The 18291-nt window shown below is 41.1% G+C and overlaps 1 protein-coding gene and 1 long non-coding RNA gene across 5 annotated transcripts in view; one reads left to right on the top strand and one right to left on the bottom strand.

Moving 5' to 3' along the window:
- Nucleotides 1-4776, bottom strand: part of adam19a (ADAM metallopeptidase domain 19a) — a 95735-nt gene extending 90959 nt beyond the window's left edge. For both annotated transcript variants that reach the window (XM_026158289.1, XM_026158285.1), the window contains exon 1: nucleotides 4585-4776. In XM_026158289.1, the coding sequence (XP_026014074.1) occupies nucleotides 4585-4711 (127 nt within the window). In that variant the 5' untranslated portion in view covers nucleotides 4712-4776. The remainder of the gene's footprint in view (nucleotides 1-4584) is intronic.
- An 8206-nt stretch (nucleotides 4777-12982) lies between these two features.
- LOC113016381 (uncharacterized) lies at nucleotides 12983-15542 on the top strand. 3 transcript variants are annotated; one of them, XR_003271226.1, is made up of 4 exons: nucleotides 12983-13150; nucleotides 13877-14034; nucleotides 14465-14522; nucleotides 15466-15542. It is a non-coding gene; the product is annotated as an uncharacterized LOC113016381 (long non-coding RNA). The 3 variants fall into 3 exon arrangements; XR_003271227.1 differs by having other exon boundaries at nucleotides 14468-14522; XR_003271228.1 differs by having other exon boundaries at nucleotides 12983-13143.
- Nucleotides 15543-18291: the final 2749 nt, after the last annotated feature.

Raw genomic sequence — 18291 nt, forward strand, 5'->3', positions numbered from 1 at the left:
CTAGACTTGCAGGCATAACGCACATACAATGTTTTGCACACAGTCTGAATCTCGCCTCACAGAAAGCAATGAAAATACAATCCGTGGTGCGACTTCTCGGGAGGATCCGACGTGTAACAGCCTTTTTTAGGCGCAGCACCACAGCCAGCAATCAGTTGAAGCAGAAACAGAAACAGTGCCTCCTTCAGCTACCAGCTCACAGATTGATCACGGACGTAATTACAAGATGGAACAGCTCCTATGATATGATAGATCGATTTTTAGAACAGCAACCAGCCATCTGTGCGGCTCTGCTTTCTGCAGAAGTTAGGAAGAGTGAAAAAGAAATTTTCACATTAAGTGAGTCTGACATCATATGTGCAGAAGAAGTTGTCAGGGCACTCAAGCCTATGAAGGACGCCACCCTGGTGAGAGAGGGGAGCATGCCAACCCTGTCCATCATTGCTCCTCTTCATGCCAAGCTTGTGATGGGTGCACAAGAAAGTGTTGATGATACACCGACAGTAAGGGACATTAAGACTGCCATAGCAGAAGATCTGGGAAAGAGATATGTAAATGAGAGGGAGACACTATGGATGGCATCAACTGTTGATCCTCGGTTTAAGGACCTGCCCTTCCTGTCTGAAGCAGAGGCCAATGAGACCTATTCCAGACTGTTGGACACTGTGGTGGCTGTGATAAAGAAGGGGGGGAAAAGGAAGTAAATAAATGAATGAATTTACTTGGAAAAATTCAACTGAATTTATAAGAAAGTGAATAAAGTTTAAAAAAAAAAAGTATATTGATGACATTTGTCATCAGATATTAGAGCAGAACAGGGTGAATCTTGGTTTTAAATTTTGACTTTGTGACATTAATACTATTTTAATTTAATGTTTTTAAGGAGCAAAAGAATAAGGAGTCTGACAAACAAGTGGAGGAAGAGAATACCACAGAGGAGGATTATCACCCACATAACAAAAACAGCTTTGACTCGATCCCTCTGCCACCTCTAAAGAGACAGAGGACCTCATGTGCATTGGTGGACTTGCTTGGAGCTATGTTTGTGACAATACTGCACCAAAATCAGAACATGATGTTGCTGCAGCTGAGATCAAGAGGTATAGAGATGAGACCCCTTTGCCTCTCACAGGAAATCCTCTCAGTTGGTGGAAGGACCATGAACAGGAATACCCTCAACTATCCAAAGTAGCAAGGAGTTTCCTATGCATTCCTGGAACAAGTGTCTCTGCAGAGAGAGTTTTCTCCTCTGCAGGAGACATGGTAAATGCACAGAGAAGTGTCCTGAGAGCTGACCATGTCGACCAGCTTGTATTCCTGCACAAAAATCTGGAAATTGAAAAATAAGCACTGAGAAAACACTATAACATGTAAAATCTCAGATTTGAGAATGCTTGGTATTTTGGTTGAGTCTCATAAGCACTTATTTGAATGAGTAAATTCCCCTTTTCAGCTTTTACTAAAAGTGTTCCATTGTTGGACATTGCAGAGCTGTACTTTATTTTATTAACACTTAATTTTAATAGCACTTTACATTGTTTGTTAATGTTTACTTGGATTCTTCAAGCAGTTTCATTTTTGATTTATATTTGTTTATGTTAAGGTCACATAAAAAGTGCTTTGTTTTCGTTTTTTACAATCATAGTACTTAGTAAGTAAGGCCTCAGTGTTACATTGTTTACCTTTTTTCATGTTAAAGAAATAGTTGATATTTCAGTAAAGTAGTTTTTATTTGTTTATTTGACATGACTTCTCATAAGGCAGATGTTAATTTCTCCATTCATTTTGAACTTAGAGAGAGTGTTTTTGTTTTACATGGCTCATGTCAAGCATTTAACAGTTTGGACTGTTTACTGTGATTTTTCTTAATTAAATTCAGTCCTAAACACAAATATCGTCTGGCTTTTAGTATCGCAATATATCGTATCGTCTCCCCTGTATTATGATAGATATTGTATCGCCAGATTCTTACCAATACACACCCCTAATATATTTGTAATATATCTATATCATGGCTAAAGCACTTCTGGATGGATGCAAACTGCATTTTGTTGCCTTGTACCTGTGACATGTGCAATGACAATAAAGTTCAATTCTATTCTATTCTAAATGTTCAGTTTCTATACCATATGTTAAAACAATGTGTGATTAAAGTGGTGGGTAGGTTCTTTTAAATCCCTTTCATTCTTGCTGTTACCCTTCTCTCACCAATCAACACTGGCACTCGTCTCCACCCACTCAACTCTGCCTGCACTTTCTTTTTCACCTCTCTGTTGCTTTAAATGGTTGACCCAGATATTTGAACATCTAACTTCACTCTCTCCACTCCTTTGGTGTTCACTTTTACAACCATTTCCCTTGCATGCACAAACATAAGTATTCTGTCTTGCTTCTGTTAACATTCATTCCTCTTCTGTCCAGTAAATCTGATCCAGTATGGAAATCTAGTTCTTTATGACCTGCATGTTGTTGTTTTGTTCTTTTTGTTTCTTTATTTGTATTACCTGTAGACATGCTGATAGATGTTAGGATTTTCCTACCGGTTATATGTATTTGCTGGAGTTTCCCTTTCAGAGCCCACAGGGGAGCCAATTAAGATATTTTTAAGTGAGCTTTTAGGGATTTGTTACAGGATTTAAGATTTTTAGTCATAAATCAGCACTTACAGAACAGAAGTGCAGTCATCCAGCTCTGCAACATCACAAATCATTTTCATATAGCTCCTTCCCTTCTTCTCTCAGATCCGTGATATGACAGATATGATATGATATCTCTGTACCTGTGATGTTAACTCTGTGAAAAGTAATTCAAAATTCATGAGAGAATAAGTGAGGGTCTGAGAGGGCACCAGAGTTAGAGAGGAAGTGGGTGACTGTCCTGCAGAACAGAATTCCAAACAGAAGACATATGCAGGGATGAGAGCTGTAAGCAGCACGCAAGAACTGATTAAAGGCACTTAGACCGGTGACTTTACATGTTCTTTAGATTGACACTTTATCACTTATAATCAGTTGCAGGTGAAGAATCTAAACTTGCCACAGTAATGTAAATGCCACATTTACACCACACAAAAAAGAAAGAAAAAACTCAGACATCAAAGACTGAATCACCCGGTTACTTAACGAAATACCACTAACTCAACCACTCCCATACCACTTTACAAACGTGGCAGCTACACTGTATTAATAACTTATCATTCATGATTGTTATCATCATCATTAATAATTTTATTTCAGTTACTATTGTTACTTCTAAAATTAGTAGTAACAGTGGATGCATCATATCATCATCATCATTGATTTATTTACCAATAAATTAGCCGTTTCTTCTCTCATATCATCCTTAATCATACATAAATCCAGTGTGGGAGCCAGCCTGTTGGCTCTGGGCTGCATCAGTCTGCCTATCCTCCAGCGACTCTCTGAGCCTGCCTTTTATGGGCAGCGCACGAAGATGGACCGGCCTCATACTGAACTCACACATGCGAGTTCCCCTAAAGACATTACTGAGTTGTAACAAACTTAACACACTTGTAAAAGAGGTCATGGATAAATTCCCTCGCCGTGTTGGGGAGACGCAGACGATGCCACAGTTAGAATCTGGCCTGCTCACAATAACTCGTTAATGCTGGGCTTACACTGTGCGATTTTTGGCCCATTTGAGCCGATTTTTGAGTCGTGCGATCATCAATCGCTTGGTCGCGAGGGTGTCGTCGCAGCTTCTCACACTGCGCACGCGCAAACACAAATGTCAGCGAAAAAGACGGCGCAGCACGGCAGTGCGGCGTGTGATCTGGACACAAGCGATGGAGGCACAACTTGTAGAACTATGGCAAGCTCACCCGAGCCTTTTCGATGTGGCCTCACAAAATTATCACGACCACAACAACCATGAAAATAGTTGGATCTACACTCCTGCTCAATCACAGCTGCCTGATCAATGTTTTTCATTAGCAATTTAACAAAGTTGATGGTGGTGGTGTGTCTGTGTGAGTGAAAGACAGAGAGAGAGAGCGAGCGACAGAATTTCAGTTATAACCTTCATTTTATGGACGCACAGTTTGAGCACTCAGGTCGCATCAGAGCATCGGGTCGTATAGTGTGAGACCCTGTGCCGTGATCTACGAACTCCTGCGAGTCAATCGTGCAGTTTGAGCAGGAGCTGAATCGCGCGACTGAAAAAAAATCGCACAGTGTCTGCCCAGCATAACGCCTGGAACACATCTGGCCTCTGATTTCCTAAACATGGCGAGTCTTTGGTAGATTTCAGTAGAAGAGCCCCCTCCCCCATTAACATCACAGTAACATCACATCTAACAGATATCGCACTGCTGCTGCAGTCAGTGGCGTACTCTTGAGTACAGGACACCCAGCAAAGGTCTGCAGGTCATGTGCTGGCCGTTAATAACAGCTTTGATAACATCTTTTTTCACTGAAACGTCATCACACAGACCAAAAATACGGTCTTCTGTGTGTCAAAGTGACATGTTTCTTGCTTAAACTAAAGCCTTCTCACAGAGGCAGGCGCTTTTGCGGGTCAACAGCAACTGTTAAGCACAAGAAGTTTCTTCGGCGGTACTCTTACCTCGCTCTCCGTGTCTGGGGGCTCCTTCCACTGCGCCGTTCAGCACCAAGAAACAAAGAAGAGCGAGCACACGTCCACACTGTGCCGGGGATGTGTGAGTATTTTTCTGCCTGTGTTTACTATACATTCCTGTGACCCTCGACACTGCCAGCGTTCTTCAACTGTGCCTCCCTCACAGACTCATCCGAGCGTCAAAATACTCAGGAAAAGAAACCACTTCCGGTCCGAACCACCAAAGTAAAACCGAGCTCCAAACCAAACAGCCACGAATACAGGAAAGAATAAACTGATAAAAGCCAATCATTTTCACCATCCAATAAAATTTGCCCTACAGCCACCAAGTTTGTTCAAGATCAAAATAAAACAAAATAAACACAATCAAAAAACGTTTTTTTACTTCATAATACAAAACATTTAAACATATTTTACCAAATAATTACATTAATTCTAAACATGTACATACATAAAAATATAATTTAATAAAATAAGAATAAGAAAAAAATTCTGGGTTTAATTCTATCCATACCCCAGCTACAGCTGCATGCTGCTTTCATGTTCACTCTCTTTGGTGTTGGTCAAGTTACTTGAAAAAAGTAATCAGTAACTAATTACTGATTGCTTCCCCAAAAAAGTAATCCCGTTACTTTACTGATTACTTATTTTCAAAAGTAATTAATTACTTAGTTACTTAGTTACTATTTAAAAACACGATTTACAACCTGAATAGGTGATAAAGCGATAGATCTTTCAGCCCAATTCTACCTTTTCTACATAATCCATCATACAAAATGTAATCAGATGAAAAGTCTCTTTTTAAAACTTGTTTTATTACTTTTAATCTTTTAACTTTATGCATCAAGCAAACATTTAATTATATGCAACATTCTCTGACTGGAAGAAATTTGTTTAATATTTAAACCTATTTTCTGCACATTCCAGCACATAAAATATATATTTTTTGTGTGTTTACACACAGTCTTTCAAATAGATGCAAGTAAAACACAGCAGAAAATAAATAAAGTCAAAGACTAGCGGTCTTTTTGCTCTATTTTCACCTGTAAAGAGGGAGTAGGGTAGGCGGAGGATTATCCTGGTGCAGGTGTGCCGCAGCGGTCAGTGGAAGAATCCGCGAGTTTCTCTGTGAGTTTCCCATTACGTCGTAGCACACTCGGTGCTTGCTTGGAAGTTTAGGAGGTTTTTTTCGCTGTAAAAAGAAGTTTTCTTCCCACGCACAACGGACACTAATGTTTTTGTCACTTTTTATGGAATCAAACTCAAAGTAAGGTCAGTACTTCCACGCTTTAAACGCTGCACGCTCATACTCTCTCCCGCACTCGATATGTGATCCATTGTTGATCTGCACACAGCTGTTGTCACAAACGTCGCACTTGCTATTGTCACTGTCATGAGACATTCTCGCAAAAAAATCACGGTTTTAGTAACGCAGTAACGCAGCGTTCCTACGGGAAAGTAACGGTAATCTAATTACCGTTTTTGCAATAGTAATCCCTTACTTTACTCGTTACTTGAAAAAAGTAATCGGATTACAGTAATGCGTTACTTGTAACGCGTTACTGTAATCCGATTACTTTTTTCCATCTCTGGTCCTGAATATGTCAAGATTTCGTCACCTCCTCTGGAAAATGTCTTTTCTGCAACGCCGTCACTCCAGTGTATTTTTGTCCTGCCGGGAAGAGAGTGGACACTGAGATGTAACACAAATGACTCGTTTTTTGCAGGTCCTCTGCTTTGTTGGGAGGACATTACCACATGTTACACTGAAAGTGCAAACAGTGTTTTAACTGTCAACTTTCTGTCACAGTAAATTTTATCACGTGCAATAAAACATTGACATTGTCAAAGTCAAAGGAAACTTTATTGTCATCCCACAGTACAGTATATAGAGAGACAAGATGACGAGGCTCCAGTGCAAAAGAACAACAACAAATACAGTAAGAGCAAGAACAAGAATAGAATTGTATACACTTTGAGGTAAAGGGTAAATGACATTTTAAAATTTACAATCATGATTTAAAGTGGCTTTGACGTGTTTCAGATGGCCAACATAGCAGCTTTACAGTTTACAATGTGAGTGAAAGTGACCTTGAGTGAGATAAAGTAAAGTGACCAGCATGAGCAGGATTGCTGAGAGTGGGATTGTCTATAGAGCAGCATGTGATGTGGATGGTAGAAGCCAGCATCACAGTCCCTGGTGTAATATGGATGGCCTCAGACAGCAGCAAAGGCCCTGGTGTAATGTGGATGGCCTCAGCCAACAGCACAGGCCCTGGTGTGGTGAAGATGGCCTCACAGGGAGCACTGGCCCTGGTGTAATGTGGATGGCATCAGCAAGTAGCACAGGCCTTTGTGTATTGTGGATGGGATCAGCCAGCAACACAGGCCCTGGTGAAATGTAGATGGCCTCAGCTGGCAACATACACCCTGGTGAAATGTAGTTGGCCTCAGCCAGTAGCACAGGCCCTGTTGTAATGTGGATGGCCTCATCTAACAACACTGGCCCTGGCGAAATATGGATGGTATTGGTCAGCAACACACACCCTGGTGTAATGTGGATGGCATCAACAAGCAGCAGAGGCCCTGGTGTGGTGAAGATGGCCTCACAGGAAGCACTGTCACTGGTGTAATGTGGATGGTAGAAGCCGGCATCACAGTCCCTGGTGTAATGTGGATGGCCTCAGCCAACAGCACAGGCCCTGGTGTGGTGAATATGGCCTCACAGGGACCACTTGCCCTGGTGTAATGTGGATTGCATCAGCCAGTAGCACAGGCCTTTGTATATTGTGGATGGGATCAGCCACCAACACAGGCCCTGGTGAAATGTAAATGTCCTCAGCCAGTAGCACAGGCCCTGTTGTAATGTGGATGGCATCATCTAACACCACTGGCCCTGGTGAAATGTGCATGATATCGGTCAGCACCACAGGCCCAGGTGTAATGTGGATGGCATCAACGAGCACCAGAGGCCCTGGTGGGGTGAAGATGGCCTCACAGGGAGCACTGGCCGTGGTGAAATGTGGATGGCATTAGGGCTGCTCAATTAATCGAATTTTAATCACGATTGCGATCTGGGCTTTTAACGATCATTAAAAGTGACTGAGCCGATTATTAGCCCCTCCCTCGTGCTTTACTCTCGCGCTGCTCCGTGTGGCAAATCGAGCGCACCTCTCGTTTCGAACATGCGTCACAACAATTAAGAGGACCCGAGGGAAGCTCGGAAAGCTAAGCAGAAGTTACAGTGGGGCAAAAAAGTATTTAGTCAGCCACCGATTGTGCAAGTTCCCCCACCTAAAATGATGACAGAGGTCAGTAATTTGCACCAGAGGTACACTTCAACTGTGAGAGACAGAATGTGAAAAAGAAAATCCATGAATCCACATGGTAGGATTTGTAAAGAATTTATTCGTAAATCAGGGTGGAAAATAAGTATTTGGTCAATAACAAAAGTACAACTCAATACTTTGTAACATAACCTTTGTTGGCAATAACAGAGGTCAAACGTTTACTATAGGTCTTTACCAGGTTTGCACACACAGTAGCTGGTATTTTGGCCCATTCCTCCATGCAGATCTTCTCGAGAGCAGTGATGTTTTGGGGCTGTCGCCGAGCAACACGGACTTTCAACTCCCGCCACAGATTTTCTATGGGGTTGAGGTCTGGAGACTGGTTAGGCCACTCCAGGACTTTCAAATGCTTCTTACGGAGCCACTCCTTTGTTGCCCGGGCGGTGTGTTTTGGATCATTGTCATGTTGGAAGACCCAGCCTCGTTTCATCTTCAAAGTTCTCACTGATGGAAGGAGGTTTTGGCTCAAAATCTCACGATACATGGCCCCATCCATTCTGTCCTTAACACGGATCAGTCATCCTGTCCCCTTGGCAGAAAAACAGCCCCATGATGTTTCCACCCCCATGCTTCACAGTAGGTATGGTGTTCTTGGGATGCAACTCTGTATTCTTCTTCCTCCAAACACGACGAGTTGGGTTTATACCAAAAAGTTCTACTTTGGTTTCATCTGACCACATGACATTCTCCCAATCCTCTGCTGTATCATCCATGTGCTCTCTGGCAAACTTCAGATGGGCCTGGACATGCACTGGCTTCAGCAGCGGAACACGTCTGGCACTGCGGGATTTGATTCCCTGCCGTTGTAGTGTGTTACTGATGGTGACCTTTGTTACTTTGGTCCCAGCTCTCTGCAGGTCATTCACCAGGTCCCCCCGTGTGGTTCTGGGATCTTTGCTCACCGTTCTCATGATCATTTTGACCCCACGGGATGAGATCTTGCGTGGAGCCCCAGATCGAGGGAGATTATCAGTGGTCTTGTATGTCTTCCATTTTCTGATGATTGCTCCCACAGTTGATTTTTTCACACCAAGCTGCTTGCCTATTGTAGATTCACTCTTCCCAGTCTGGTGCAGGTCTACAATACTTTTCCTGGTGTCCTTCGAAAGCTCTTTGGTCTTGGCCATGGCGGAGTTTGGAGTCTGACTGTTTGAGGCTGTGGACAGGTGTCTTTTATACAGATGATGAGTTCAAACAGGTGCCATTCATACAGGTAACGAGTGGGGGACAGAAAAGCTTCTTACAGAAGACGTTACAGGTCTGTGAGAGCCAGAGATTTTCCTTGTTTGAGGTGACCAAATACTTATTTTCCACCCTGATTTACGAATAAATTCTTTACAAATCCTACCATGTGAATTCATGGATTTTTTTTTCACATTCTGTCTCTCACAGTTGAAGTGTACCTCTGGTGCAAATTACTGACCTCTGTCATCATTTTAAGTGGGGGAACTTGCACAATCGGTGGCTGACTAAATACTTTTTTGCCCCACTGTATTTGGAGAGGAGAGTGACTGCCGTTGGTTGAAAAGAGGGGTAAAAAAAACTTCAGTGGTGTGGAAACATTATGGGTTCGCGGAGTCAGACGTGGATCAAGTAGACACAGTGTGTAAACTTTGCTACGGTGTCGTAGCTGTACCACATAGCAGCACTGCAAAGTTCACTAAACATAGATGTTTACATTTTTCATTTATTTCTTATATTGCAAACATTTGCACTGTTATCAGTATTTGCACACTATTTTATATTATTTTTTAAAGTCATTATTCAATACATTTTATTGTTAACCCTTTAAAGCCAGTCAGAGCAGCACCCTCCATTTTGTGTAACTATTTTTAAATCCCTGTAGAACCTGAACCGTGTAAGCTGGCGCAATAATTTTTTTTTTGCATATGAAACCGGAGGAGTTGTACTTACATTTTATGCCATCAGCTTGTCCTCGGTCACGGTTTCCTTCCACATAAAGCTTTGCAAAAATTGCATAAAAAGCACTTGCAGGAACAAAAACATAATATTCCAGAAACTTTGCCGATCCGATCAGCTGTTCGTAACACTTCCCACAGTGAAACAGACGTCAGCGTGAACGATCGCATGTCCACCATTTCCTCCCAGAAACCGGAAGTGACGTCATCTTCGCGGAAAATGTAGTTTTTTACTTGTAGGCCTTAAAAGCCTATACTGGTGTTTTTATAAGTCATGTTTGACTTTTCTGAATAGTTTCTGTGATGCTTAGAACTCATATTGCACTGCTGGAAATAGTTTATTTTGATGCACATGCTGTTTTCTTTGCAAATTTGAATCATGGGATTGTTTTTTTGTTTTTCCTGCAGTATATAAAAATTGCTTTATCTCCAAAACAAAACTATGAAGACACTCAAAATAAATCTCCTGTTGTTGTAAACTATTTTTTGTATTTAAAGTTTTGAGGGATAAACCTCTTAAATTTCTCCAAGTAGAAATATATGTAAAAAACAAAAACAAAAATGATTTTCAATTTTTTTGTAGTTTATTGCACTTTTTTGCAATTAATGTAGTTACTATGGACTTAATGCATACATATTATTAAAATATGGGCTATAATAGTTGTATTGATGTATAGCAACTTGAAATGCTCCCAATGGCACTATAACATGTAAAAAAAATAATATAAGCTCTGGCGGACTTGGTTCTATAGTAGGTCTTAAAGGGTTCAATAAATATCGTCAAATAATCGAGATCTCAATTTCAGTGAAAATAATCGTGATTATCATTTTTGCCATAATTGAGCAGCCCTAGCTGGCATCAGCAACTAGCAGAGGCCCTTGTTCATTGTGGATGCCAACAGCCAGCAACATACTCCCTTGTGTATTGTCGATGGCAACAGCCAGCAACACAGGCCCAGGTGAAATTTAGCTGGCCTCAGCCAGTAACACAAGACCTGGTGTAATGTGGATGGCCTCAGACAGTAGCACAAGCCCCGGTGAATTGTAGATGGCCTCAGCCAGCAACATACTCCCTGGTGAAATGTACATGGTATCAGCCAGGAGCACAGGCCCTGGAGTGGTGAATATGGCCTCACAGGGAGCAGTGGCAATGATGCAATGTGGATTGCCTCAGCCAACAACACCGGCCCTGGTGAAATGTACATGATATCGACCAGCACCACAGGCCCTAATGTGGATGGCATCAACAAGCAGGCCCTGGTGGGGTGAAGATGGCCTCACAGGAAGCACTGTCCCTGGTGTAATGTGGATTGTAGAAGCTGGCATCACAGTCCCCTGTTGTCCTGTTGTCCCCGGTTTTGCAGCTGTTTGAGCTAAGATTTTCAAGTTATTCACATAATGAAAACCTATACTTTGTTTCGGGCGAGTTCCCCATTCAAATGCATGTATTAGTGAGAAACGCACTGTCTTGACGAAATAAAGCATTTTTGTACAACTTCATATAAATAGCTGTAACTTTTGATAGAAGACTCAGACACACATATTTATGGCTTTATCCAACACGTTCTCACTCCCAACTCGTCAAACGTGTGACGCATGGTCAGGCTCCCTCTGCTTCACTTATCGACGCACAGGGTACCCCCCTCGCGACGAGAATTGATGTGCAGGGTCCTCTCATTGAATACTATAGAGCTCCCTAAACGTTGCTTATTGACGACAAGAGATTGCCGTGGTAGAGCCTGTTGTCTGTATATTTATATATTTCCAAAATCACATTGTAGTGACGTATACTGAACACAATAAATTATATAATGTAAACAACTACCTGAAAAACAGGTAGAACGATACTTTTGTATCGTTTATTGCATTTATGGAGGGAGTGATGTATGCTGGGTAATGGCACAGCTAGCGACTGGGTGACTTTATTCACCCGCTTCGGCTGTTATCAGTCCATACAATGGGCGTTATTAGCACAAATCAGTCCCATAGATATGGGCCATCTCCTGCTAGATTGTTCAGAAGGTTGTTATCATCCATCCAGATGGAGGATCACTAACAGGAGCGTGGAAGACTCCAGAATCCACTCTGGCTGGAATCCGGTGGATATGCAGTGTGTACAGGTAAGACCATTTAAATGGACAGCATTTAAAAGTCAGCGAGTGTCAATAATGTTAATGTGCTTATGTTAGTAATACACCGAGTGCTAATATAACAGCTTTAAGATGCATTTGTAGATATTATTACGTGTTTTACCGTCTTTATGGTGCTAGCTTAAAGTTACGGTGTAAACGTTAGCTTATATTGGAGTAAAGCTGTTACTGTTTAAACGATGCTAGCACAGAAATATTAGCTTCTGTCATGACTGATGAAGTTACTAGTTAATAAAGTTTCCAGTAAAGTGTTTAATCGCAGCCACAGATTGACAGCAAATATCTCGATTAGCTTCAGTGCATCTATAATAAATATGTGCAAGTTTCAGTGCTTCGTTTAAACTGTATGATACTTATACTGACCCAGGGTCAGTGTAAAATACAATCCTAGCTGTGTGAACAAAGCCTGGCTCCTTTAATCCTGCATGACAAACCTCAGGATGCAGGTTATTATTACTCTTTCCTGCTGGCACACCTGTCACACCTGAGAGTCAGCTAGAAACTTACAGTGACGTGGACATCATGCAAAGACTGCCAGACTCTGTAATTCTGCAAATGATCAGTGACTCAGGTTAACACTAAACTTTAAACGGCACCTCTGTGTGCTGAACATCTAGGATTGAGTCAGGCTGCATTGACTGTGGGACTTTAATGTGTTAAAAGCAGGTTGAAGACGGCTCAGAAACATTTGAAGATTAAAATTTAGCATAATGGCTGCTGGTAGTTTGTAAAGCCTCTACTCAGCTGTATTTTTGTTACTAATTTATGTTTGTTGTTGTTTAACACAGATTTCAGAAGAGCAAATATGCTTAATAGTTTTACTAGATTTCATTTGTCAGTGTGGGACTGCTGAGTCACCTGAAGAACTCATTTCATTCATTCTCCACATGATGTTCATATACAGAAATGTTTCACAGGAACTGGTTCCTCCCAAACTGTGAACTAGTGTGTTTCCATAGATTATCTCTGTATGAATGTACTTTTAAATGAAGGCAAGTGTTTGTCCTTTTTTGTTCCTCAGTTACAGTACGTGATATCTTGATATCAGGCGGTCAACACTGGGGGAAGACAAGAAGCAGACGTACTTCCAAGAGGGAGCTGCAGTGAGGACACAGCCAGGTCACTGAGGTCAGAGGTCAGAATCTGAAACAGCTCAGGTTTATATTTTAGGGGTTATAAAAAAATCAAAATGTATTTATGAAGAAACCTTTAAATAATAGTCATAATTATGATTATTATAAGAAATATCAAACATTTAAGTGGATTTTCTGTTACACATGTTGTATTAGCCCTGCAATAAACTGGCAGCCTGTCTTTGTCCTGTATCAGCTGGGATAGGCTTCATCCTCCCGCAATCCTGAATTGGATACATTGTATTCCAATTATGTAATCTGATCATTTACAAACTCAAGGTATCTAATCAAAATGTAAGTAATAATTATAAAATGGGAAAGCAGAAATAAGTGTGACATGAATGTAAATGTGTGAGCTGACATAGAGGACAGCTACATGTAGTCTGAAAAACCTTTGTTGTCAAGTTTGCAGGTATATCAGCACGAGACATTCTTACATAGAAGAGACGTTAAAGTCTCTAACTCAGTGAAGCATTATTGGTCCCGTCTGTTTGGATAAATATAGTAAGTTGATGTACGTCCATTTATTGACACATTTTCTTAAGTGCTTATCCAGTTCAGGATCACAGTGGAGCTGCAGCTGGATATGTTCAGTAAATAAACCTTACAAAAGTTAACAATAAACCTGCATCCCTGTATGTTGTTGTCCACAGGATGAGAAAATCAAACTGGGAGACAGTGGAACATGTTAATAAATGTTTGTGTGTTTATGCCTGTGTCTTTCACAGGAGGCGCTGGAAGGTTTCCCTAATAGCTCCTGTTGAATCAAAGCAGAACCATAAAGGTTGCTGGACTACATGATGGCCTTACCCCTGAGCAGTCATCCTGTTAAAGGAGGAACCAGTTAGAAGCTGTTTTCAAAGTAGCTGAGCAGATTTCATCTCAAGTAAGCAATTAACTGTTTGTTCATCTGTTCTGCCACTTAAAGAGCATTTAAGTACGTCTTTTGAGTGTCCAGTTGAATTAATTCTACTGGCTCTCATGGTCATTTGTTATTATAGACATATTTTTCATCTTCATCCAGCTATTTAGTAAATTCTATCTATTTAGTAATATCCGTCAGCTATAAAATGTAATATAAATATAAAAATATCTAAATATCTACTGTCCTTTATGTTTTAATGATGTAAGTCTGTTATCGTGTTACATTAGCATTCCTCACATATCAATGAGATGCTGTACAGTACAATCCTACTGACACAGCAGAGGGATAACGACGGCTATTCAACATCATCGTTACACGACACATTTTGAGCTGCATGACGCAGACAAAGTGACTAAATCATATTTTTTGTGGTTTATTGTCTTCAAACCAGCAGACAAAGCTGATGGCAGAAGATGTCGGAGAAGAACTTCAGGCCGTGTACTGAAAAGGTATTTTTTTCTTGTTATCAAAAGACATTTGGAGTGACGGCTTCTACAACTGGTTGTGCTAAAGTAAAGCTTACAGTCTAAGAAATCACAGTGTTGATATTCAGCACAAAGAGAAAAGCTCACTTGTTTGAATTTATTTACAATCATAGTTTTATAAATTCTGACTGTAAACATCTTTTACAGCTTTGATATTGTTTGACACTAGATATCAGGTTTAATTTAAAGGTTTCTGTGTCCCAATGAGCCATTTACAATGACCAGTGTTTCACTTTAACTGTAACACATTCATTATTTAGATTCAACATTTCTAAGAGAAATAACTGAATGTAAAAAATGGCAGCCCTCAGGCCAGGTTTAATTGATAGAGATATATGCATGCATTATGAAATTTATGTATCCCATATAATTGTTATTCATCTAATCATGGCATACCCACCCCTTCCTCCCTAGTTAACTGCAACCCAAAAGAACTAGTGGGGCTATTTACACACTCACAACCAGTGTGGGGTAAAAAGAGCCACCAAAAAGCTGTCAGCCACAGATGTGCTAGAAGAGTTAGAAACTCTACTTATGGAGAAACTTTCTAAGTCTAACAGGGGACAGGAACTCCTGCCCAAATAACATGATATAACCCCACATACAGCCCAGCCATAAACTGAACCAAGTCATTTAATTAAAGACAGCATTGGGACCAAATCCCTGTACCAACCTGGCATTTCTTCCTCCTGAATTAAATGAATGAATGGATGAAAGTTAAATGACTACAAATGTAAAGCCACTAGTTCCCACACTGGAGCTCCCTGACACTGTGTGTTAACCGTATTTAGCTTGTATCAACAGTTGTAACAGGCTAAGCCACTTGAGACACTGCATTGAATTTGTTCCTGTCTTAATGATTTCAGCTGACTGGTTTCAACTCAGATGTTCTGCTTTTTCCTTTCAGTAGATCAAATCAGCTCGTGCTGCTTCTGCTTCCAATTTAATGGCAAGAAGAAGAAGAAGAAGAATGCTTCAGCGAAGTGGCGTTCATGGTCTCAGTGAACAGTCACACACTGCATGTATTTTTAAAAGCAACATGTCTGTTCACCACAACAATGGAGATCTGTAATATTAGTGCAGCTACGGTTTGTTCTTGAACATCAGTTCTGTTTTCTACTTTGATCACTTACAAATGAAACTAATGACAAACATGAACAGCTGTGCTTATTTCTGAGACATGAGTTTTTGAATGTGTTCATATTTACACAGTGTGCATCTGTATGCTGAAACTGTGATGGTGAACCTGAGGTGATGGTCAACAGAAGGCAAATATATATCAATATAAAACAATATTGAAGTAATGTCTTTACTCCCCCCCCCCCCCCCCCCCCCCCCCACATCCCCATTCCTCGGTAGATCCAAAAATATCTTCCAGATGTTGTAAAATTCAGAAGCCTTCTTTCTAACAATATAGGTCAGTTTATCAAGAGCTAAACTCGATGTTAAGTTATTTAACCAGTGGTTAAAAGAGGGGCAACCAACATTCTTCCAGCATAAGGCAATACAGCGTTTGGCCTGTAGCAAACAAAGATCGACCAGAGTGCAGTCATCTGGATACAAGCCTAAAATGCATAACTTAGGGCAAAGCGGTACAGGAGAAGGTGTGATCTGAGAGATATATTTTAACACAGAGCTCCAAAATTTTTGGATCTCTTCACATTTCCACAGGCAGTGGTATAGTGTACCCTGATGTCTATTACACTTATAGCATAGATCAATTATCCATCCATCCATTCACTTCCGCTTATCCTTTTCAGGGTCGCGGGGGGGGGGGTGCTGGAGACTATCCCAGCTGTCATAGGGCGAGAGGCGGGGTACACCCTGGACAGGTCGCCAGTCTGTCGCAGGGCTAACACACAGGGACAGACAACCATTCGCACTCACATATTTACAGCTAGTGGCAATTTGGATTATCCAATTAACCTATCCCCACAAGCTGCATATGTCTTTGGACGGTGGGAGGAAGCCGGAGTACCCGGAGAGAACCCACACAAAACATGTAAACTCCACACAGAAAGACCCCAGCCTGATTTTGGAATTGAACTCAGGACCTTCTTGCTGTGCGGCAACAGTGCTAACCACCGTGCCACCGTGCAGATCAATTATATTAGGATCAAATTAATTTCATTGTACAGGGGATATGTATGTTCGCATTATCCAATTAAATTGTATCATCCCCAAATGAGTGTTAATGGTTTGAGTGTGTGTTTTTGAACATATTTTACCCCATTCAGTATATGAAATATCTTCTTGTAAGTCACTAATCCACTCCCGTCTTTTACTATCAGAGTTGTCCTTATGGTTTTCAACTAACATGCTATAAAACTGGGACACCAGTCTTTTACTAAAACAGTTTTTTGTAACATGAGTTTCTAGGATGGAGAGTGGGGGTTGATGCACTGCATTGTTTAAGTGTGCCAGAATAAAACTTCTAAGTTGTAGATACTTAAAAAAGTGTTTCTGCGGTAAATCAAACTTTGCCCTTAATTCACTGAATGGCATTAGAGAATATTCCTCATATACGTCCTGTAGTTTCGCAATGCCCTTGTTCAGCCAAGCTTTAAAGCCCATGTCATTCTTAGCCGGGGCAAAGAGTTCATTACCCCAAATTGGGGAGAAACAGGACAACCCAGGAGAGTCATTCAACATTTTTGTACTTCATGCCAAACAACAACAGTGTTTTTTTTTACAAAGGGATTAGTAGTAATTCTCTTTAAAGTTTTGAAGGGTGCTGAGTATAAATAGCTATTTAACGACAGACCCTTTGAGGACATTCTTTCAGTTGCTAACCAGGGAAGGGAAATATCGTTTGAAAACCAAAACATAGTGGTCCTCAGCTGAGCAGCCCAATAGTACCATTTTAAATTTGGAAATTGTAGTCCTCCCCTATCATATGGTAAATACAAGAGGGAGAGTCTGAGTCTTGGCTTCCTATTGTTCCAGATGAAATTAGAAAGAAGCTTTCTGGTCTTGGAAAAAAAAGAAGGAGGAGGGGCCAGCGGAATTGACTGAAAGATATATAGGAATTTAGGTATTTAGGAATTTAGTCATTTTTACTATGTTTATTCTTCCCAGTAAAGAAAGAGGCAATGATATTAATCTAGTGATCTCATCCGACAACCCTTTGACCAAGGGCTCATAATTGGCTGAACTAAGATTGCTTATCGTTGGGGTTACTCTGATGCCTAAATATTTAAATCCCTCTGCGGCATTCACAAATGGGTGGGATACAACTGGTTTCAACCTGTCGTTCATATTTAAAAACAGAATGGATGATTTTTCTTGGTTCACTTTGAACCCAGAGAAACTGCCAAATTGATCGAATAGCTTCAGGAGAGAGTGTAGCATCTCCCCGATTACACATCCAACATGGCGCCGCGTATGGATGCCCTGGTGCTTCAGTGCGTTACTTCTGTTTTGTTTTTGTGCATAACTTCTGTGTCTGGGCACTCCTCTGGATATTCTTACACCAGAGAAGAGCTTCTTAACTACAGGACTACAACACCTGTGGATTTACTTCCAATATTTGTCGCATCTGCAGCAGATTTACTGCAGACTCTGATCAGGAAAGTGAGATGCCGAAAGAGAGGAAAGCGAGCCGGCGCACTCGTGCGTCTGAGGAGACGCGGACTGCGAACTGCTCTTCCTGGGATCTTCCTTTCCAATGTACGCTCACTCAGGAATAAGATAGACGAGCTGGCCCTGATGAGAAGCATGAACAGAGACTTTG

This window comes from Astatotilapia calliptera, chromosome 3 (assembly GCF_900246225.1).
Source record: "Astatotilapia calliptera chromosome 3, fAstCal1.2, whole genome shotgun sequence".
NCBI classification, from domain to species: Eukaryota; Metazoa; Chordata; class Actinopteri; order Cichliformes; family Cichlidae; genus Astatotilapia; species Astatotilapia calliptera.